The following is a 24,761-nucleotide window of genomic DNA, read 5'->3' as shown; positions in this document are numbered from 1 at the left end:
AAATAAGCACATATCCCAGTGCCTGCCGGAATGCATTGTAAATGCGGTGATTGTACCGCCCCAACCAGCCGCTCTATCAGCTTGTTCCATATACCCTTCACTCCGTGTGTGAACAAACAGACCCTTAGATCTCCTTTAAATATTTCCCCCTCACTTGAAATGTTTCATTCAGTTTTACATTCATCTATCTTTAGAAATAGACTTTGACCATCTCCCATATCTATGCCTCTCATTATGTAGGTCACCTCACCACACCCTGTGCTCCAATGAGAACAATCTCAGCCTACCAAATCCATCCATGTAACTAAAGCTATCATTCCAGGCAACATCCTAGCAAGTCCCTTCTGTGCTCTTTCTAGCGCCACCACATTTTTCTATAATGCTTCTATAGTATTCAGACATGAATCTGAATCAGAATCAGGTTTAGAATCACTTTCTAATATGATGTGAAATGTGTTGTTTTTTAGCAGCTGTACAGTGCAAAGATATAAAATTACTATTGTTACGTACCCCGTAACTGGGTTGCTAAACCAGCAGAAATGGATCACTCAGTTGGAGTCTGGATTACTAGAACTAAGAAAGTTTTATTAAAGAAACAAGCAACACAGTTATCGAAAGGATAATAAATGCAACAGTTCAGCAATGATAAACACACGTGTGCACAGAATTAAGATAACAGCATCAATCAAGCTCTATCGTTGTCTAGGGGTAAATGACCAAATTTCAAAGTGACACAAAAGTTCAGTCCAATTTTGTTCAGTTCGCAGTAATCGTTGCCATGGCGATGGACAACGTGGGGGGAGAGAGAGAGAGAACGGGAACGACTGATCATTCAGACACGGCTTCACTCACAGACCGGCGATATGGCTCACAAGCAGCTTTTGGGCAGGTCCTTGGTGATGTCACCTGAGGTCACCGACTGTGACCCCTCCTCCAGATGCGGTCGATCCTCTGCAGTGAACCCGGCGCACAAGCAAGGGCGGACACACACCGGGTTCCCGCTGATCGTACCTTTCCACCCTGTGCGTTTAAGGTCTGGTACTTTCCACCGACTCGTGAGAGGCGCACCGCTTCCAGGGTCTCGTTACCTCGGGTGTCGTGTGTGTCTGCCTTAGCGAACCGTCCCTTTTTATTCCCCTGCTGGGGTATCGCCTGTCCATCACTTCAAACAGTTCAGGGTTCAAAGGGGGGAGCCGCTCCAGACAGCTCTCTCTCTCCCACGTCCCTTCATTACACATCTCCAGACGCTGCTCCATTGTTCCTCATCTCTCCTTCCCCTGAGGACAGGTGGCAGACCACTTGCTGATGCCACTGATGCTAACCCAGGCCAGCAAACATCTTAATTTTATGTGTATTCTCGTCACACTATAAATTGGAAATTAATTATGTTACTATAAAGGAAAGGAATAATGAGGTAGTGTTTGTGGTTTTATGATCTGCCCAGAAATGATGGAGGGGAAGAATTTGTTCCTGAATCTGTGGGTGTGGATCTTTACATTCCTGTACCTCGGAACTGATGGTAGCAATGAGAAGGGGTACGTCCATCATCCTTGATAATGGGTGCCACCTTTTTGAATAACTGCTTCTTGAACACGTCCTGGAAGGTGTGGAGCACTGTGCCCATGATGGAACTGGTTGAGTCCACTGCCCTGTGCAGCCTCTTGCACTCCTGTACATTGGAGCATCCATACCAGGGTGTGATACAACCAGTTAGGATGCTTTCCACTCTACATCTGTAGAATTTTGTAAGTCTTTGATGACAAACTTCTAAGTAGAGCTGCTGATGTGCCTTCTTGGACCCAGAACAGATCCTCGAAGGTGCTGATGTCCTAGAACTTGAAGCTGTTCACCACTTCCACTGCTGATCCTTCAATAAGCACTTGTGGTGTTCTCCTGACTTCCCCTTCCTGAATTCCACAACCAATTCTTTGGTATTTCTGACAATGAGTGTGAAGTTGTTTTTCTGACACCAATCTATTGCTCTGTTATAGCTTCCTTCTTGTTGTCTGAGGTTTTACCAAACAGCAGTGGTGTCATCTGCAATTTTATAAATGGTATTTGAGCTGTACTTAGTCACACAGTCATGAACTGTGGGCTATGCATGCATCCTTGTGGTTAGCTTGAGTTGATTGTGAGTGAGCAGAAGATATTATCATTGATCAATTCTGACAGCGGTCTCCGGATCAGGAAGTCGAGGACCTTACTGCAGAGGGAGCAAATTTGAAGCTTGATGATTAATACTGATAGGATGATGTATTGAATGGCAAGCTGTAATAGATAAACAGCAGTCTGATGTATGCTTTGCTGTTGTCTAAGTGCCCCAAAGCAGAGTGGAGGGCCAGCGAGATTGCACATATTGTAGACCTTTTGCGGAAGTAGGAAATCAAAATGATCTTTGCTCAGCCAGGAGTTAGTTTTATTCATAGCTAACCTCTCGGAAAACTCCATCAAGGTAGATGTTAGTGCTGCCAGTCAATAGTTGTTGAGGCAGCTCCCTCTACTCTTCTTGGGCACCAGTAAGATTGCTGCACTTTTGTAGCAAGTGGGAACCTCAGTCTGGAGCTGTGAGACATTGAAGATGCCCATGATGGGGACCAGATGAACTGCACCTGAGTGTTCTGAGAGAGGTGGTGGAAGAGATTGTTGAGGCACTAGCAACGATCCTTCCAAAAAAAAAATCATTGGACTCTGGCATGATGCCAGAGGACCAGAAAATTGCAACTGTCACTCCCCTCTAAGAAAGAGTGGGACTGGGAAGTCTTGTAGTAGTCTGAATTACCAGTCAGTCTTCAAAAGGAGAGAAGGGGGAGGTGGGAGTAATTACCCAATTCTTACCATCAGGTTAGAGGCTACCAAGACAAAATCCCCTCCATAAATGTTGCCTGACTTGCTGAGGTGCTCCAGTATTTTGTATGTGTTACCACAAACAGCATGTATTTTCAGTCAAATACATTCTTAGATGTAAAATAGCTTAAATACGTTGCAAGGGGTAATTTATTGTGGAGTAAATGGTGTTTACGCCGACTATGAAAACAAGATTGAAGCTGCAGGGTAATAATATTTTCGAGTAAATAGTTTGACAACATCTATTTTTTGGTTCTTAAATCAGTGGTGAGGATAAGAGTTCTGCATTTGAGGCTGACGTTGATATTGGGGAAGATTTCCATTTATTGAATATAGCGTCAGATCCACAAGTACGGGTGGTATGAAGGTTATCTGTCCTCTGCCGTTGCAGGAAAGCTCTCTCTCTCTCTGCCGCAGCAACGTGCGAAATTCCCCTTTCCCCCGTCACTCATCACTCGCTCGGTGACGTTGCTCATACACGCGAAGTGTTTTTTTGTGCATTGAATCGCTTCGTGTTCATTAACATCTGCTTTAGATTCAGATAGTAATGAGGTGTACAATTCATCCCATTAAACTCGGCGGCTCGAGCCTATATCGCTGTACATTCTCCTTTGGAAATCATTCTAGTGTTGCAGTTTGAACGTTGAGATCGCTAACCACGGATTGCTAACTATCAAAGGACTTAAATTCCCCATAATGACGACGAAAAGGATGAAATAGTTATCGTGTTCCGTGATATGGTAATAAAACAGAATTTTTTTCAGAACTGGTCACTTTCTGAAGATAATGCTGCACCCAGTGCATTTAATTCTATTCAGAACTGGGGATATACAGGGACTGGGAAACGTGGTGTGTTCTAAAACGAGTTTTGACTTCCAGTACGACATGTTTGAGGATCATACAGACAAATATATCTCCCTCGCCCAATTAGTTACCAAAATACGTCTTAATTTTACTACACCCTCTCAGAAATCCCATTATGATAGTAACCTCCCTGTTTGCTGGAGAAATTGTGGAAATCAGAATGCAAACCATTATCATATTTTCTGGGAATACCCCGTTATCAAAGACTATTGGAGTGGGATACATAATGCCCATATGTTTTGGGTATATACCTCAAGACTGGTTGAAAAGAGATAAATATTTAATGAATATACTGCTGTGGCTGGTAAAAAGACACTTACCAGGAAATGGTTATCACAGGAGACCCCAACTTTAAATGTATGGATGGAAATTACAATGGACATTTACAAAATAGAGAAGATAACAGCATTTGTTAATCATAAATTGAGACAATTTGATTCATACTGGGAAAAATGGTTTAACTACATAACACCTCATAGGCCTGATTTTATTCTCACAAGTCAATGAATATGTTGTAAAAAAAAGATCAATCCCTACTTTGTACATAGTTTTCTTCTTTCGATTGTTCTTTCTTTCCTCTCCTTTCTATAAGTGTATACCTCAGATAAATGTTATGTGGAGATTTGTGACAAATATGATTATATGATATATATATGTACAGGATCAAATACATCTTATGGAAATGTTTGTTTGATGATGAACTTCAATAAAGAGTAAATTGCGTTGCAATCTTGTTCGGGGTCTTAGGTTACCTAGTGTAGGACTAAAGAGCGACCGGAATCCGGATCAGAGCACCCTTATAATTTTTGATCTTCTTACTGGCCACGGCTTACTTTCGCGGGGTTTAAGGTTGAGAGGACTGTTTATTTAAAATGCCGTCATAAATTAAACCAAAGGCACCCACTTGATAATAGCGGACTCGGGAAGGCACTCTCGATAAACGGCAATGAGACACGCCGTCAGAGCAGCACAACGCCAAATTGGTTTCTGATTTTCTCTCTCTCTCTCTCTCTCTCTCACACACACACACACACTCTCTCTCGCAGACACACACACACACTCTCGCAGACACACACACACACACACACACATTCTCTCGCAGAGACACACACACACACACACACACACTCTCTCTCGCAGACACACACACACACACACTCACAGACACACACACACTCACACACACACACACACTCTCTCTCTCTCTCTCTCTCTCTCACACACACACACACTCTCTCGCAGACACACACACACACACACACACTCTCTCTCTCTCTCTCTCTCTCTCACACACACACACACACTCTCTCGCAGACACACACACACACACACACTCTCTCGCAGACACACACACACACACACACACTCTCTCGCAGACATACACACACACACACACACACACACACACTCACACTCTCTCTCTCTCTCTCTCTCTCTCTCTCTCTCTCTCACACACACACTCATACACGCGTGCGCGTTCGCAGACCTGACCCACTGATTCGATGACTAGGTGCAGTTCCCAGCAGATAGCGTCGCCGCAAGCTGCACTTCGACCCTACACCAAATCCGAACGTGGGAAGTAAGAACATGTCAGCCAAAATAAAAAGATTTTGCGGACAGGCTTGACACATTTTAAAGGGGCCAGTGAGAGATGGGTGAGCGGCTGCCTTCGATCTCGTTAGTTGGAGCTGGGACCTGGCCAGCTGACAGGACTTGCGTACAGTGCGAGGTGCAAGTGCCCTTTCCGAGCTCCGTATGGCAGCGGCACTTGTACAGACAATTAGTCCTCTGTCGGTGACCACATACATTGGACTGGATCACAACCGATTTCCTTAAAGTGAAATTGAGCCCAGGGAACAGAGAAAGGGCAGCGCGGATCCTCCGCCTCCTGCCCCTCTCAGGCCACAGATAAATCGGGTCTCGGCGCCTTTTCATCCAATGCAAGGATGACGGCAGTACGGGAAGGTGAGGCCGGGATCTCTCCCTCACTGGTGATCTACATCGGCATAGAGGTGCTGATCGCTATGGCCTCCGTCCTGGGCAACGTGCTGGTGTGCTGGGCGGTCTGGATCAACCGAGCACTCCGAGAGACCACCTTCTGCTTCATCGTCTCGCTGGCCCTGGCTGACATCGCCGTGGGCACATTGGTAATCCCCTTGGCCATCACTATCAGCATCGGGTTGAAGACCCACTTCTACAGCTGCCTCCTCTTCTCCTGTACCGTCCTGGTTCTGACCCAGAGCTCCATCCTTGCGCTTCTGGCCATCGCCATTGATCGATACCTTCGAGTCAGGGTCCCCACCAGGTAATGTGCCGCTTCCTGTGATCATTCGTTATTCAGCTAGTGGAAGCGAGTGAAGGAGCCCGTGTAATTACTCTGAGAGATACCTTGCCCGCTACTTCAAGGGCATTCCAGCCTGGGGGAAGGCGAGCGGCGTCTGTTCACGCTAGGTTGATCGCAAGGGCAGCTCTGATAGCACGGTGCCGTTGCTATTTCTGTCCACTTGTTCATTCACAACTCTGAAAGAACGAAACAAAATCCGCAGCAATGGATTTTAGCCATTTTGGATTTTTGTTTCTTCCTCCTGGCTGGGTCGTGTCCCCCAGTTGCCCGCTGTTCTCCCCTCCCTGAAGCAGGGTTTCGATCCCAAGCGTCGGCAATTCCTTACTTTCCGCCCTCACCCGCCCTACAGATGCTGCGCGACTTTCTGAGTTCCTCCAGGAGTTTGCTGCAATACGGAAGGTTGTAATCTCAAACATGAATGGATCTATTATCCATTTAAATCCGCTGAGTTCCTCGTTTATTGCTCTCCCTCCCATCCCATTTGACATAAGACATTGAAACAGAATTAGGCCATTCAGCCCATCGAGCCTGCTCCGCCATTCCATCATTTACCCTCTTAATTAACCTCTTTCTATCCTTTGACCCCCGTTTTATGGAGATAATATTACACCCTTAATAGGCATCACCAATTTATGTTTTAATTAAAAATCCTTCAAAATAATTCAGAGATGTGGGGGTTGTGTTTAAGTGCTTAAAGTTGATTGATACACAAGAAACGCTGCTGGTTCTCAGAGCGGGGAATTAGGACTGCCTGGTGCGGTTATAAGATTAGGGAGCTACTCTCCCTCGGTTTCTCTTCAAATACGAGGCGTGCCGGCGAAGCGGTGGAGCGGAGTCAATTTTTCTGTAGATTCATTCTGTTCTAAACCGTGCGTAATCTTTGGAGTGGAGTTCCGCCGTGTCTGTGTTTTTCAACGCGGAGCATTTCAATGTTCTCATTGAGATATCCCTCCTGCACTGTGAGCGCGGTAGGACGGGACAGCCGCTCTTCAGGTCTCCACGCTGGCGAGTTGTCACAGTTCTCTGAAGAGCTTGTCTGAGCTGCTAAAAATAGCTTTTTAGCGGTTCCGTTAGCCGGCAGCGTTTCGGAGTTGTTCGCTTCCTAATACACTAACATTGTACCCTCAGCGCGGGTTTAGGAAATGCAGCACCAGCAAGTTTCATTTTGAAGCAGGGGCAAAGAGACGCGTGCAATGCATTTTGTTTTAGAGATGCTGAACTTGCAATCTCTCTGAGAGCTTTTTTGTAGGACCATTGTATACAAGGATCTAGTCAGGTTTCTGATTTCATTCACTAGGTGTTACGAGGGAAACAATTAAAGCTATGACAATCTGCTGAGGAATTGAACATTCTTTGATTCTCCACTATTCTCACTTTCATTCATAGTTTTGTTCGAAAGTAGATAATGTACATATTACAAATATCCATAAAACGTCTGTGGTTTTTTTTTCCCCTCCAGCTTTGGAAGCTGAAGGGAGATCTTATCCTGAAGGACAGAGGTAAAGGTAAAAGGTCACTGACTTCTTGCCAGGTTAACGGAGACCTGAGCAAGCAGTATAGATTTAAGGTGAGAGGTGAAAGCATCTAAAGGCCAAGGTTTTCACAGCAGATGTGGGCATGTGGAATGAACTGCCAGAGGAAGTGCGGCCGGCAGGTATAATTACAATGTTTCAAAGCTCTTTGGACAGGTGGATTGATAGGAGCAGTGGGATATACAGTGGGACAAACAGAGGGACCACCTCTGGTAAAAATAGCCCCCTTCTATGCTATTTGACTTGAAGTAAATAACAGGTATTTAAAACAAATAATATGACTAAAAGCTGATAAATGGGCAGGACAAGATGAATAATGTGCATGTGACCATGAGATACAGGAGCAGAACTGAGCCATTAGGTCCACTGAGTCTGGTTTCATTTTTCTTTTTTCAACCCCATCCTCTCACCTTCTCCCCGTAACACTAACTTCCTTGCTAATCAAGAAGCTACGAATCCTTGCCTTAAATACACACAATTACTTGGGCTCTGTAACAACAAATTCCACAGTTTTGTCACCTTCTGCTTGAGAAATTCCTCTTGATCCCAGTCCTAAAGGGAAGTCCCTTTATTAAGGCTGTGTCCTTCTATTCCTCGTCTCTCCTAATCATGGAAACAACCTCTCCACATCCACTCTATCCAGGACATCTCATCTGGCTTTTAAAAGACCTTGATACAAACCTAGTGAATGCAGTTATTTTGACCTTCCAGGTGTTACTAGGCTTCAGAACAATAAACAAACACTGGAAAGTAAAAATCATGGCTGATCTATTATCTTTCTCAACCCCATTGTCCTGACCTCTGTCCATAACCCTTGATGCCCCAGTTAATGAAGAACCTGTCAACTTCCACCTTAAATATACCCAATTGACTTTGCCTGCACAGCTGTCTGTGGTAATGAACTCCACTGATTCACTCTGGCTAAATAATGTTTCCCTCTTCTATGTTCTAAATGAACATTCCTGTATTCTTTTTCAATCTTTTTATTAGTTTCATAAAGATATAAACATGACATGGTAGTAGTACAAAGTTATTGGGAGTACATTGTTATAATTAACATGAGTGATTACAAAGCCAAATAATACTTAAATGATAAAACTCCCAATCATATAGGATACCAATGAATAATATAAAAGAAAGAAAAATGTCTAAACAAAAATCATGAAAAAAGAAAAAAGATATAATAACCCCACCCCAAAAAAAAACTAATCTAAACAGAATTAATCAACTAAACTAAAAAAAAGACCTGGGTTGTTTTAACATCATAAAAAATGGGAGAAAAGAAAATCTTAGTGTCAACGACTCTGTTCCTCTCAACTGACACTACAGAGAAGTAAAATAAGTTTGGAAATGGTCAAATTACATCATATGAAAATGCTGAATAAATGGCCTCCAAGTCTTTTTGAATTTAATGGAAGGGTCATAAACAGCACTTCTAATTATTTCCAAATTTAAACACAACATAGTTTGTGAAAGCAATGAAATATGATAGAAGGATTAATCTCTTTCCAATTCAGCCAAATGGATCTTCTAGCCGTTAAGGTAAGAAATGCAATCATCCGACGAGCTGAAGAGGTTAAATGATTTGATTCTATCATTGGTAACCCAAAAATAGCAGTAATTGGGTGACGACGTCCCTATATTCTGAGGCTGTGCCCTCTGGTACTAGACTCCACCACTATAGGAAACATCCTCTCCACGTCCACTCTTTCGAGGCCTTTCAGTATTCAATAGGTTTCAATGAGATCTACACACATACTTCTAAACTCTCATAAGTACAGGCCCAGAGCCATCAAACTCTCCTGATACATCAACCTTTTTCATTGCAAAATCATTTTCATAAACCTCCTCTGGACCCTCTCCAAAGCCAGCACATCCTTTCTTAGTCCACAATGCTCAAATGTGGACTGACCAATGCTTTATAAAGCCTCAACATTACATCCTGCCTTTTGTGTTCTAGTCCTCTTGAAATGAATGCTATTTTTGCATTTGTCTTCCTTAACACCGACTTAACCTGCAGGTTAACCTTTAGAGAATTCTGCATGAGGGTCTCTGCACAGGTACCTTTGCAGCTCGGATTTTTCAATTTTCTCCTCGTTTAGAAAATGTTTTGTGTCTTTATTCCTCCAGCCAAAGTGCATGACTATGCATTTCCCTACACTATGTTCCACCTGCCACTTCATTACCTATTCTCCCAATCTGTCTAAGTCCTTCTATTGACACTCTGCTTCCTCAACACTACCTGCTGCTCCACCTATCTCGCATTGTCTGCAAGCTTAGCCACAATACCATCAATTCCTTCATTCAAGTCATTGACATATAACATGAAAAAGAAATGATCCCAACAACGAACCCTGTGGCACACCACTAGTCACCGGCTGCCTTCCAGAAAAGGCACACTTTATTCCCACTCTTTGCCTCCTGCCAGTCAGCCAATCTCCTATCCACGTTAGTACCTTTCCTGTAATACCAGGGGCTCTTATCTTGTTAAGCAGCCTATTGTGCAGCACCTTGTCAAAGGCTTTCTGAAAACAACATTCACTGACTCTCCTTTGTCTATCCTGCCTGTTATTTCCTCAAAAGATTCCAACAGATTTGCTAGACAGGATGTCCCCATGCTGCCTTTGGCCTATATTAACATGTGCCTCCAAGTACCCTGAAACCTCATCCTTAGTAATTGACTCCAGTCTCTTTCCAACTACTGGTCAGGCTAAATTGCCTATAATTTCCTTTCTTCTGCCTTCCTCCCTTAAAGAATGGAGTGATATTTGCAATTTACCAGTCCTCAGGAACAACTACAGAATCTAGTGATTCTTGAAATATTATGACTAATGCCTCCACAATCCCTTCAGCTACCTCTTTTAGAACCCTAGGGTGTAGTCTATCTGATCCAGGTGACTTATCTACTTTCAGCTTCCGAAGCACCTTCTCCTTAGTAATAGTAATGGCAGTTACTTCTGCCCCCGACACTCTAACATTCTGGCATGCAACAGTGGAAACTCACTCAGCAAAATACTTATTAAGTTCTTCTGCGATTTCTTTGTCCCCCATTACTACCTCTCCAGCATCATTTTCCAGTGGTCCATTATGCACTCTCGCTTCTCTTTTGCTCCTTATACTGTACGTGCATGGAATAGGCTGCTGGCGATGGTTGTGGAGGCGGATGCAATAGGGTCTTTTAAGAGACTCCTGGACTCATGGAGCTTAGTAAAATAGAGGGCTATGAGTAACCCTAGGTAATTTCTAAAGTAAGTACGTGTTCGGCCCAGCGTTGTGGGCCGAAGGGCCGGTATTGTGCTGTAGGCTTTCTATATCTCTAATTATCTACATACATCTGAGAAAAACTTTTTGTATCCTCTTTTATATTATTGACTAGCTTACCTTTATATTTCATCTTTTCTCACTTTATGTATTTTTTATTTGGTTTCTGTTGCTTTTTTAAAACCTCCCAATCTTCTACCTTCACACTAATTTCGGCTATACCTGTATTATATGCCCTCTCTCTCACTTTTATGCTGTCTTTGACTTCCCTTGTCAGCCACTGTTGCTTCATCCTTCATTTAGAATCCTTCTTCACCTTTGGGATATATCTTTCCTGTTCTTTCCGAATTTCCCCCAGAAACACCAGCCATTGCTGTTCTTCCATCGCCGTGGTTGAGGAACTTACCCTGAAGCTCCAGTCCATGGCGTGGGCCAGTCCACTTCCCTCCAGCACGTTGTTTCTTGCTCCTGAAAGTAGGAAGCTTGCCCACAGTACTCAAGAAAGGAGCAAAAGTAGAAGAACCATTCTATTCTATCTATTCAACCATTATAGACAGCCACCTCATCTATTACCCCATCATTACACTGCACTGTATGATGTGTAATGATGGGGGTAATAGGTGTTTACATTATAAATACATACCAGTATTTATGTATTTCTGCACATTTTATTCGATATCCGTACTTTAGCCTCTAACTTTATTTTATGTCATTCTTTAACCTTTATAATTGTTGAATGTTGTAGCTTTTCATTGCATGCCATGCCTTGACCAACACCCCACAGCAAATTCCTAATACATACACAGTAAATATATACGACAAATAAGATTTATCCTTGAGTTGATCTTCGAGTCGGACAATGGACAAGTTGGCTCACAACCTGTAGCCAAAGAACAAGCTGAAGGGCTAATTATTGGGAGTATGGTGAAAAGACATTTAATAAAGCATAATGTAAGTTGGCATTGAAAATGAATTTATGACTTATAAGGTGGATAAGAGATAAGTTTACCTATAGTGTATCTGGATAGAATATAGAACGTAGAACACAGCACAGGAACAAGCTCTTTGACCTATTATGTTGTGCTGAGCCAATTAAATTAGTAATTAAGTGGCCAACTAAACTAATCCCCTCTACCTACACAATGTCCATAGCCTTCCATTTTCTTCACATTCTTGTACTTACCTCAATGTCTTTTAAAAACCTCCAATGTATCTCCCTCTACTATCATCCCAGGTAGTGCATTCCAGGTGCAGTGTAATCCTAATGCCCTTCACACCTCCCTTTGAAATTACCCTGTCTCCCCTTAAATGTATGCCCTCTGGTGTTAGACATTTTAACCCTGAGAAAAAGATGTGCCCTCAATGTAAGGGTAGATTGAATTTGAGTTGAGGATTACTTTTTAGAAAGGAAGCAGAGACTGAGAGAAAACAAAGACTTTACACTGGCAAGTTGAACTCATGAGTTACCACAGGGAACAGGGAGCCCAGCCACTTGTAACCACATCAGCAAATTAGATGAAAGTGTTCAGTGAACTTATCCCAGTTTGCTGCCTATTTTAAGCGACAGACCAAGAATATGTAGGAGGGAGAAAGTGTGAGGAAATGAGAAAATTATTTCCTTGGTGGCAAATGTGAAAAGTAGAATGGCTTCAAAACAGTGAACTGGGAAATCTTTGTAATTTGCAAGATCTATGTATCCTCTGTCATGAATCACATAAAAGAACTCCTAGCAATTAGCAAAGCAAATTGGATTATTACTTTAATTTTAAAGAAATTGATTATGAAAAGATTTACTGAGATCACACTGAAATTGCTTGGTAATGGAAGATTGTGTAGACTAGAGTTCTATCCCTAGACTTTAGAAGAATCAAGGATGATCTCATTGAAATGTATAACATTTACAGAGTAAATGCAGAAAGGAGAGTTTAGACCAATAAGACACAATCACAGAATGAAGGATTGCATATATACAGTTGAAATGAGAAGCAATATCTTCATTCAGTTCTCAGTCACTGCGCACATTCAGGACAATTTTCAGCATTAGAGGGAACGCATGGGAAAAAAGTAGGAAGGTAGAGACGAGGGAAAAGATTGGGAAGGTAGAGACTAGGGGAAAGAGTGAGAAGATAGAGACTAGGGTAAAAATCAAACATGACATGGGACAAGTGAATTAGAAACAGATACTAGAAGAACTCGGTAGGTCAAGCAGGATCTACGGTAGGTTGACATTTTGGGCCACCAGGAGTCGAATTAGCTAATTCAGTTGATATTTCTTATACCCCATTTCTACTTGTTTCTACTGTGTACTTGTATACAACTAGACAAAACTGTGACATACACAAACTATGATTTTTTTCCATTCACTAGTTTAACCTTGAATTGGACAGACCTTGATGTGTTATTAAGATTTTTAAAAGTTCAGAAAATCACTTTACCCATAGAACAAAAATAGTTCTTTTAATGTTTGATTATTATCCAGGAGTTACAGTATGTTTTGCTTTTCTTGGCAATTGTTAAGCTCAAGATTCAGACTAGTTCTAACTGCTCCTATTTAGCTCATTGGGGTTTTGTGTTTACAAAAGATGCCAATGTTAATATACTAATTGGCACTAAATTACATGAGCCTAGCAGAGCCAAGCAGACAGACTGGATTCATGGTAAAATTCCACTACTGTGCAGCTATGAATGATCGCTCAGGGTTTGAAATGTGGTACATTGATGAGGTATATAGCAAAATCTTTGGTCACAGTTGAATACACATCTCTGATAATGGCACTGGACACATCCAAAATACACAATAAATAAATTAATTGTGATTAATTTCACAATTAAAATATAATTGCCATTGCATTGTACAAGGAGAGAATTGCTAGGTTTTATTGTACTTTTTAAAATATTACATCATAATAAATTATAACAACAAACTGTGCAATCGTCACCTCCGTCACCTTACTTTTTGATTTGCCTCAAGAAATTTTCTTCAGTTCAACCAATAAGTCCTCACTGCATTGCATTTCCTGAATTTGTAAGTTACTCTTTCATACTAATTTTTTTTGAAAGGAACATTTAGGATATGCTAAACTTTAAAGTCTGCAAGTACACGGTGCTGGACTTGTTTACAGTAATAGGAGACAAGTTACTTAAATGCTGGATGTACAAAGCTCCTGAATACCTCAATGTCTCTTTCAGGGGACATGTTCACCCTGGTAACAGGCTTTGCATGATAACGGCCTAAAGTAGACCAAATCAGTGGATCCTGATATTCATAACATGAGTACAATACCTCAAGTAGATCACTATTTTCTATTTCCAGGTTTTAAGCTCTGTAGCTTCTCTGCTGTTCTCATTACAATAATCCTGATTGAACACCATGCCTCTCTCTGACCATGGAAGGCCAGGTATAACTTGGAATGTGTGAGTATAGGCATTGCTGAAGGGACTCATACCAGCCAAGTCTCAGCTTAACAAGATCATTAAAAAAATGAAACCTAGCACTAGGGTTTATCTGTGTAGTGATAGGAAAGTGGGGAGGTTAAGATGAATCTGTTTAGACCTTGGTTAATCCACGCTTGTACTGAAAACAGTTATGGTATGCACATAATAAAAATGATGGAGAAGCAGAGGGCACAGAAAAGATCTACAGAGATTATACCAGAAATCTAAGGGGATACACTCCAGGAACAGACTGGCAGGATTTTATTTTGTGCTAATCCAGCAAGGAAACCGAATAGAAATCTTTGTAATGGAATTTTTTTGGGTACAGAAAGTGACAGTGTGTCAGTTTGTGGGATGGAGCATAACTAAAAGCCATCAAAACAAGATAGTCACCAAGAAGTTCAGAAGGTAATTTAGAAGACGCTTCTTGAAAAGTAAAAATTAAATTTATTGTCATATGCACAAATGCAATGAAAATCTTACTTGCAGCAGAATCACAGACAAGTAAGATCATATAAGCAGTATTCACAGGAAAAGAAACATAAATTGTTCACAATGTTTACAAGAAAGAAGAAACACAAGAGGTTCTGCAGATGCTGGAAATCCAGAGTATTACACACAAATGCTGAAGGAACTCAGCAGGTCAGTCAGCATCCATGGAGGGGAATAAACAGCCTACATTTCGGCCCAGACCCTTCATCAGGACTCAGAAAATTAGAACAAAAAAAATTTCGGAGTTTAAGCGCAGAATGATCAAGGCAGTCATAATGTTACTGAACTGTTGTGATTAGGGTTTTGATGATCAGTTCAAAAACCAAATACCCCCAACAGTAATCCTGTGCTCCCAGTTGCAAGCCATTTGCACGTTGACCTATCTGTCCTCAACTTCCTCTACTGCCACGGCTAGTCAAAGCAGAAAACAGAGGAACAACCATTCGTATTCTGCCTGGGTAGTCCACAATCTAAAGGCACGGACATAGAATTTTCTAATAACCTGTAAGCACCCCCACTCTCCACCCCATTCCTTTCACTCTCCTTCTGATCCACCAGGTCCTCTCACACACCTTCCTTCCGACACACTTGCCCCTCAGCTCGTTACCCAGTTTCCTTCCCCTCCCCCATATGGTCCCATCTGCTTATTACCTGTATACCCAACCCACTCAGTGCTCTATGCCTTGACTCCTTTTTTTCCATCTGCCCAGCAACCCTCCCTTATCTGGCTCTTCTTATCAGTTTCCCTAATCTGCAGTCTCCACTAATCACCTCCCAGCCTCTGACTCCACCACTATCAACCCAGATTCACTTATCACTTGTCAGCCCTCACCTATGACTATTTTGTCTTTACCCTCTCAGCCAGTAGAATGTCAATCCAAAATATTGACTATTCCTTTGCCCCCACTGTTCCTGCCTGAGACACTGAGTTCTTCCAGCAGCATTTTTTTACTCTAGATCCCGGCATCTTGCATTTCCAGTAGAAAGCTCTACAGATATGTTAGATGAGGAAAGAAGAATAGAGGTCCAGCATAAACCTGGATGTAGTTGTGCTGAATGGCCTGTTTCTGTTCTGTACGCAATTCTATGCTTTGCAGACTCTTAAGCTTTGCTTTGAGTGATGTAACCATCTTTCAAAAGCTCGTGCTGGTACCTTCTTCACAATATCCAATGTAGAATGCCAGCTAGTTAAAATAACGAATGCTGGAGATTCTTGTTTCTGCCAGTTGCTCTATTTCTATTTGTGTGCTCTTAACTAGATTGCATTTAAAGTGCTTCACAGATTTTCTACCTTTTCTCAGATTACTTCATTACTTTATGGAACATTACTCTATGAGTGAGGTGATCAATGCATTTAAAACTTAAACTGCTGTCTGCTGTGATCACTGTGCTGTATATATTCTGTTAGCACAAAGTGTTGTTACCAGTATTCTATTTGTGTGCAAATCAAAGAAATTATCTGTAATTTTCATCTTAATATTTCACTTCTGTTTGTGGTCCTGTTGATATCATGACCATATAGGGTCAGTTAGATGAACGGTAACTCCAGGAGGGCTGTGACACCTCAAGGATGCTCAGTAATCTCCAAAGCAACAGCTACTGCATTTTACAGAACCCTCAAGCCTGTTAGCTTTATCTTTTAGTATTTATCATTATTCATGATCCAATTGTTTCTTGTGAGCACAGACTTTTTGACTGTTCTGAAAATGCAGTTTAAAGAACCTCATTTGGCCATTTGCCATTTACAGTGTAGAATGGTCTGGCATTCACAGTGAACAAGTAACTATAATACTGTTTAACCCAGGGGATGGCAGCAATCCTGAAATTCCTTTCAAGCACTCATTCATATTGGGCAGGATTTATTTGATGCTGTTGGTAGATCATCCACAGCAAAGTAGCTAGAGTTTACTGTAGTGCATGAGTATTACATACAATTGCCAACAATCCTGTATTATACAGGATTTACAGTATCTGAACATAAAGTTGTCTGACCCACAGGATGCCATGAAACCAGCAGAGGTTGTGGGATGGGGCTGGGAATGTCAGATGCCTTTATAGCAGTGACTGTCCATATTGTCAACCAGTTTATCCCAGTGACCTGGAGGAGTCCTGTGGAGACTGCACCTGAAGATTGCAGGTAAGGATGCTATCTGCTCAGTCCATCAGTCCCAAGCAGTGCTGAGTCTGGGGCTCACTTGATGTCAAATCCAGGCATGATCTACACAGATTTTCCTTTTCTGAGTTTACAATTCTGGCCATGATGAGTCTGACTTTTGGTCTTTCCAATTCTCTATCCCTACACGTACTTATGAAAAATAGCTGACTTTACCAACAGTGTTTTGGCTCATGTCACTCTATATCTTTCCTTTCCATGAACCTATCCAAATGTGGCATAGTAATATAGTGCTTAGCATAACAGTAGAATAGAGCTGGCAACCGAACTCAATACTGCCTCTGTCTGTAAGAGGTTTGTACATTCTCCCTGTGATTGTGTGGGTTTCTTCTGGGGGCTCCGGGCTTCTCCCACAACCGTACAGGTTAATAGGTTAATTGGTCACATGGGTGCAATTAGGCAGTGTGGTCTCGTTGGGCAGGAAGACCCCATCACTGTGCTGTATCTCTAAAATAAGTGCTGTAGTCTGTTTCTGCTACTGTATTGTTCTTGGCAAACTGTTCCATTTGGCCACCACTCTCTTTGTTATGTTTTATAACTCCAAAACTAGTCAAAGGAAAAACACCGGAGCCTGGGATGAACATGTACACTTCACTTTCTCCTTAGTGAGGCACACACGGATGATGTGGTAGTGTGATGACATATGCTATTCACGTACTTTTACATATAACCCATAATGAATTATGTAAACAAAGAATACTTAACCAAAGAATATATTTACAATATCACTCAACTATTACTGAAACACTATATAGACAACACACCAGCTTCCAACTTGTCAAACTTCTGCCATCTCCAGAGGGTTCCTGCTACCAACATATCTTTACCTCCCCCAGCCCTTCACTTCAGCAAGGATAGCTCCCTCGGTGATTCCCTTGTCCATTTGCCCCTCCCCAATAATCTTCCTCCTGGCACTTATCCCTGCAAGTAGCCGAAGTGCCACACCTTCCTACTCACCTCCTCCCTCACCTCCATTCAGGGCCCTAAGGAGTTCATCCAGGTGAGGCAACACTTCACCTGTCAATCTCCTGGGGTCATCTATTGACTTCAGTGCTCCCGATGCGGCCTCCTCCACACTGGTGAGAGCCATCATAAATTGGGGAACCATTTCATTGGGCACCTGTGCTCCATTCGCCAATAGCGGAGTTTCCCAGTGCCCAGACATTTTAATTCCAATTCCCATTCCCGATCTGACATGTTGGTTCATGTGCCATGATGAGGCCATGCTCAGGGTGGAGGAGCAACACATTGTTTACAATATATATTAATGACTTGGATGAGGGAATTAAATGCAGCATCTCCAAGTTTGCGGATGACACGAAGCTGGGTGGCAGTGTTAGCTGTGAGGAGGATGCTAAGAGGATGCAGGGTGACTTGGATAGGTTGGGTGAGTGGGCAAATTCATGGCAGATGCAATGTAATGTGGATAAATGTGAAGTTATCCACTTTGGAGGCAAAAAAAGGAAAACAGATTATTATCTGAATGGTGGCCGATTAGGAAAAGGGGAGGTGCAACGAGACATGGGTGTCATTATACACCAGTCATTGAAAGTGGGCATGCAGGTACAGCAGGCGGTGAAAAAGGCGAATGGTATGCTGGCATTTATAGCGAGAGGATTCGCGTACAGGAGCAGGGAGGTACTACTGCAGTTGTACAAGGCCTTGGTGAGACCACACCTGGAGTATTGTGTGCAGTTTTGGTCCCCTAATCTGAGGAAAGACATCCTTGCCATAGAGGGAGTACAAAGAAGGTTCACCAGATTGATTCCTGGGATGGCAGGACTTTCATATGAAGAAAGACTGGATGAACTGGGCTTGTACTCGTTGGAATTTAGAAGATTGAGGGGGGATCTGATTGAAACGTATAAAATCCTAAAGGGATTGGACAGGCTAGATGCAAGAAGATTGTTCCCGATGTTGGGGAAGTCCAGAATGAGGGGCCATAGTTTGAGGATAGAGGGGAAGCCTTTTAGGACCGAGATTAGGAAAAACTTCTTCACACAGAGAGTGGTGAATCTGTGGAATTCTCTGCCACAGGAAACAGTTGAGGCCAGTTCAATGGCTATATTTAAGAGGGAGTTAGATATGGTCCTTGTGGCTACGGGGGTTAGGGGGTATGGAGGGAAGGCTGGGGCGGGGTTCTGAGTTGGATGATCAGCCATGATCATAATAAATGGCGGTGCAGGCTCGAAGGCCCGAATGGCCTACTCCTGCACCTATTTTCTATGTTTCTATGTTTCTATTATGTTTCATCTGGGCAGCCTTCAACTTTATGGCATAAATATTAATTTCCCTTTCTGGTAAAGAAAACTCTTCTCTTATTCTGCATTCTAGCCTCTTATCTCTTGTCACCTGCCTATCAGCTTCCTTGATGCCCCTTCCTTCCCTTTCTCTAATGGTCCACTCTCCTCTCCAGTCAGATTCTTTCCTCTCAAGCCCTCTACCTTTCCCACCCACCCGGCTTCACCTATCACCTTGCTAGTCCTCTTTCCCCTCCCACCACCTTTTTATTCTGGCACCTCCTCTTCCTCTCCAGTCCTGAAGAAGAGTCTTGGCAGAAACATCAACTATGTTCATTTCCATAGCTGCTGCCTGACCTGCTGAGTTCCTCTAGCATTTTGTGTGTGTTGCTTTGGATTTCCAGCAGAATTTCTCATGTACGCAACACTCCTCCCTGCCTTGCTATAAACTCCAAGACAGGAGCAAGTTTGAAAATTTGGCAAAGGACATTGGGAATGGTGAGTGTAGAGTGCCACGGGTGAGGAGTGGGACAGGTGGCAGAGAAGGAGTACCAGGAGCGGACAGACCCAACCCTGAGACTCCGGACAAGGTCATTTGATTCCAAACAATTGGTTTATTGATTATTACAGAATGCTTCTCTGGTGCTTCCCGCCCCTTCCCTTCTCCCTTCCCCTTTTCCCAACATTGCTTTGCCTCTTCCTGCTCTGTTCCTACTCTCATTTCACAATAGAGACCCATATCAGAATCAGGTTTACCATCACTCAGGGAGGGTCACGCTGCTTGGCAGGAGAGACTATGGCTGTGAAACAACCTTAGGTTCTGGGGCCTCCTCTGTGGTGGTTGTAGGAGTTGACGCTGGAACCACCAGAAGTGTGCTGGCAGCTCTTCAACTTTCTTCTGTGACAATTGACTCTGCTTTCCTCAGCTGATTGATGTGTTGTCTCCAGATGACATCAGATGCAATCTCCACTGTGAGGAAGTGTCCACTTCTGTCCTTAATCTTTCCAAGTACCCCATTTTGATTGCCTCTATTGTCCCTCTCCAGGACTGCTTATCCAGGAGTGAAACATCGAACCTCCTTGTTTGAAGAGTCCCCAATTTGTCTCAACTGCTTGTCTTCATACTCCTTCCAAGATTGGTTTGAGAGCACGAGGGATGACCCAGGAACAGCTTAGCTGATGCGTTGTTGGTTGTGGAGTGTGCTACATTGTGATTTTCAAGGAGGAAATTAGTGATTTTCTGATTCAGTGTCAGTACAGTGTGTCTGATATTACTTGCAGTGTGTTCTTTAGACTCTGGGCAAACACTTCTGCCAACCCATTTATAACTGGTTGATACTGTGCAGATGTCTTGTTCCATTCATTTTCAGGAACGACTGAAAATGTTCTGCAACAAACTCTCGCCCACTGTCACCGATTAAATCCTTGAGAAGAGGCCTCTTTTGGGGCAGGAGTGAGCTGTACAAAAAGGGCGGGTTGCACTTAAATCCCAGAGGGACCAGTATCCTGGCGGGGAGGTTTGCTAAGGCTATCGGGGAGAGTTTAAACTAGAGTTGCTGTGGGGTGGGAACCAAACTGAAGAGAAGGAGGAAGAGGTGGTTGGCTCACAAATAGAGAAAAATTGGAGGAAGTACAAGAGGGAGAATAGGCAGGTGATAGATTAGAGACGCACTCAGACCAACGGTTTGAGATATGTCTATTTTAATGCAAGGAGTATTATGAATAAAGCAGATGAGCTTAGAGTATGGATCAGTACTTGGAGCTATGATGTTGTGGCCATTACAGAGACTTGGATGGCTCAGGGGTAGGAATGGCTATTTCAAGTGCCAGGCTTTAGATGTTTCAGAAAGGACAGGGAGGGAGGCAAAAGAGGTGGGGATGTGGCACTGTTAATCAGAGATAGTGTCACAGTAACAGAAAAGGAGGAAGACATGGAGGGGTTGTCTATGGGGTCTCTGTGGGTGGAAGTTAGGAACAGGAAGGGGTCAATAACTCTACTGGGTGTTTTTTATAGACCACCTAATAGTAACAGGGACATTGAGGAGCAGACAGGGAAACATTCTGGAAAGGCATACTAATAACGGGGTTGTCATGGTGGCAGATTTTAATTTCCCAAATATCGATTCCTAGAATGAGGGATTTAGATGGGTTGGTTTGTTAGATGTGTTCAAGAAGGTTTCTTGATACAATATGCAGATAAGTCTACAAAAGGAGAGGCTGTACTTGATCTGGTATTGGAAAATGAACCTGGTCAGGTGTCAGATCTCTCAGTGGGAGAGCATTTTGGAGATAGTGATCACAATTCTATCTCCTTTACCATAGCATTGGAGAGATATGAACAGACAAGTTAAGAAAGTGTTTAATTGAATAAAGGGAAATATGAGGCTATCAGGCAAGAACTTGGAAGCATAAATTGGGAACATATGTTCTCAGGGAAATGTACAGAAGAAATGTGGCAAAGGTTCAGGGGGTATTTGCATGGGATTCTGCATAGGTCCATTCAAATGAGACAGGGAGAGGATGGTAGGGTACAGAAACGGTGGTGTACAAAGGTGGTTGTAAATCTAGTCAAGAAGAAAAGAAGAGTTTATGAAAGGTTCAAAAAACTAGGTATTGATAGAGATCTAGAAGATTATAAGGCTAGCAGGAAGGAGCTTAAGAAAGAAATTAGGAGAGCCAGAAGGGCCTTGGCAGACAGGATTAAGGAAAACCCCAAGGCAGTCTACAAGTATGTGAAGAGCAAGAGGTTAAGACGTGAGAGAATATGACCAAACAAGTGTGACAGTGGAAAAGTGTGTACGGAACCAGAAGAGATAGCAGAGGCACTTAATGAATACTTTGTTTCAGTATTCACTTCGAAAAGGATCTTGGTGATTGTAGGGATGGCTTACAGTGGACTGAAAAGCTGGAGCATGTAGATATTAAGAAAGAGGATGTGATGGAGCTTTTGGACAGCACCAAGTTGGATAAGCCACCGGGACAGGATGAGGTATACCCCAGGCTACTGTGGGAGGGGAGGGAGGAGATTGCTGAGCCTCTGGCGATGATCTTTGCATCATTAATGAGGACAGGAGAAGTTCCAGAGGATTGGAGGGTTGTGGATGTTGTTCCCTTATTCAAGAAAGAGGATAGAGATAGCCCAGGAAATTATAGACCAGTGAGTCTTACTTCAGTGGTTGGTAAGTTGATGGAGAACATCCTGAGCAGTGGGATTTATGAACATTTGGAGAGGCATAATATGATTAGGAATAGTCAGCATGGCTTTGTCAAAGGCAGTTCGTGCCTTACAAGCCTGATTGAATGTTTTGAGGATGTGACTAAACACTTTGATGAAAGTAAACTAGTAGATGTAGTGTATATGGATTTCAGCAAGGCATCTGACAAGGTACCACATGCAAGACTGATTGAGAAAGTAAGAGTCATGGGATCCAAAGGGACATTGCTTTGTGAATCCAGAACTGGCTTGCCCACAGAAGGCAAAGAGTGGTTGTAGACTGGTCATATTCTGCATGGAGGTCAGTCACCAGTGGTGTGCCTCAGGGATCTGTTCTGGGACCCCTACTTTTCGTGATTTTTATAAGTGACGTGGATGCGGAAGTGGAGGGATGGGTTAGTAAATTTGCAGATGACATAAAGGTTGGAGGTGTTGTGGACAGTGCGGAGGGCTGTCAGAGGTTACAGCAGGACGTTGATAGGATGCAAAACTGAGCTGAGAAGTGGCAGATGGAGTTCAACTTAGATAAGTGTGGGGTGCTTCATTTTGGTAGGTTAAATATGATTTCAGAATATAGTATTAATGGAAAGACTCTTGGCAGTGTGGAGGATCAGAGGGATCTTGGAGTCCGAGTCCATAGGACACGCAAAGCTGCTGCGCAAGTAGACTCTGTGGTTAAGAAAGCATACGGTGCATTGGCCTTCATCAACTGTGGGATTGAGTTTAGGAGCCAAGAGGTAATATTGCAGCTATATAGGACTCTGGACAGACCCCACTTGGAGTACTGTGCTTAGTTCTGATTGCCTCACTATAGGAAGGATGTGGAAACCATAAAGAGGGTGCACAGGAGATTTACAAGGATGTTGCCTGGATTGGGGAGCGTGCCTTATGAGACTAGGATAAGTGAAATTGGCCTTTTTTCCTTGGAGCGACGGAGGATGAGAGGTGACCTGATAGAGGTGTATAAGATAATGACAGGCATTGATCGTGTGGATAGTCAGAGGCTTTTCCCCAGGGCTGAAATGGCTAGCGCAAGAGGGCATAGTTTTAAGGTGCTTGGAAGCAGGAACAGAGGGGATGTCGGGGTAAGTTTTTTACGCAGAGTGGTGAGTGCATGGAATGGACTGCCCGCAACGGTGGTGGAGGTGGATACAATAGGGTCTTTTAAGAGATTCCTGGATAGGTATATGGAGCTTAGAAAAATAGAGGGATATGGGTTACCCTCGGTAATTTCTAAGGTAGGGAGATGTTCGGCACAGCTTTGTGGGCCGATGGGCCTGTATTGTGCTGTAGGTTTTCTATGTTTCTGACAGATCAACAGTATGCAAGGCTGTATGGAGGCTATTGGAACACTTCTGGCTACTTAGTAGCTGCATCCACTACTTGCAAGAAATTTGTGCCTATAAATAGTTTGGCAAAATCCACATGAATCCTCTGCCAAGGCAATGCAGGCTATTCCCAGGGATGGAGAGGCACTGCTCTCGGCATCTTCTGGATATGTTGACACCCTGAACAGTACATGATTTACCAGGTTGATTCCAGAAATGAGGGGGTTAGACTATGAGTAGAGATTGAGTCACTTGGGACTGTACTCTCAGGAATTCAGAAGAATGAGAAAAGATCTTATGGAAATATATAAAATTATGAAAGGGATAGATTAGATAGAGGCAGGAAAGTTATTTCCACTGGTAGGTGAGATTAAAACTAGGGGACACAGCCTCAAGATGAAGGGGATAAATTTAGGACGGAGATGAGGAGGAACTGCTTTTCGCAGAGGGTGGTGAATCTGTGGAATTCTCTGTCCAATGAAGCAGTGCAGGCTACCTCAGTAAATATATCTAAGACAAGATTGAATAAACTTGAATAGACTGGGCTGAGAAGTGGCAGATGGAGTTCAACTCAGGTAATAGTAGGGGAAGCCAGCGAGCACTGTGAGGGTCATGTTTTTTGACTTCTCCAGTGTGTTCAACACCATCCGCCCTGATCTGCTGGGGGAGAAGCTGACAGCGATGCAGGTGGATGCTTTCCTGGTGTCATGGATTCTTGATTACCTGACTGGCAGACCACAGTACGTGTGCTTGCAACACTGTGTGTCCGACAGAGTGATCAGCAGCACTGGGGCTCCACAGGGGACTGTCTTGTCTCCCTTTCTCTTCACCATTTACACCTCAGACTTCAACTACTGCACAGAGTCTTGTCATCTTCAGAAGTTTTCTGATGACTTTGCCATAGTTAGATGCATCAGCAAGGGAGATGAGGCTGAGTACAAGGCTACGGTAGGAAACTTTGTCACATGGTGTGAGCAGAATTATCTGCAGCTTAATGTGAAAAAGACAAAGGAGCTGGTGGTAGACCTGAGGAG

The 24,761-nt window shown here is 43.1% G+C and overlaps 1 protein-coding gene across 2 annotated transcripts in view; it reads left to right on the top strand.

Moving 5' to 3' along the window:
• Nucleotides 1-4,059: 4,059 nt before the first annotated feature.
• LOC134355553 (adenosine receptor A1-like) overlaps nt 4,060-24,761 on the top strand; it is a 69,898-nt gene continuing 49,196 nt past the window's right edge. Inside the window, exon 1 of one of the 2 annotated variants that reach the window (XM_063065576.1) lies at nt 4,060-5,287. In XM_063065576.1, coding sequence (XP_062921646.1) covers nt 5,211-5,287 — 77 coding nt within the window. In that variant the 5' untranslated portion in view covers nt 4,060-5,210. Of the gene's footprint in view, nt 6,014-24,761 lie in introns of both variants that reach the window. The other variant, XM_063065575.1, reaches the window with a different exon arrangement.

This window comes from Mobula hypostoma, chromosome 13 (assembly GCF_963921235.1).
Source record: "Mobula hypostoma chromosome 13, sMobHyp1.1, whole genome shotgun sequence".
NCBI lineage: Eukaryota > Metazoa > Chordata > Chondrichthyes > Myliobatiformes > Myliobatidae > Mobula > Mobula hypostoma.
The sequence above is the reverse complement of the archived record's forward strand: the minus strand, read 5'-3'. Positions and strand labels throughout refer to the sequence as shown.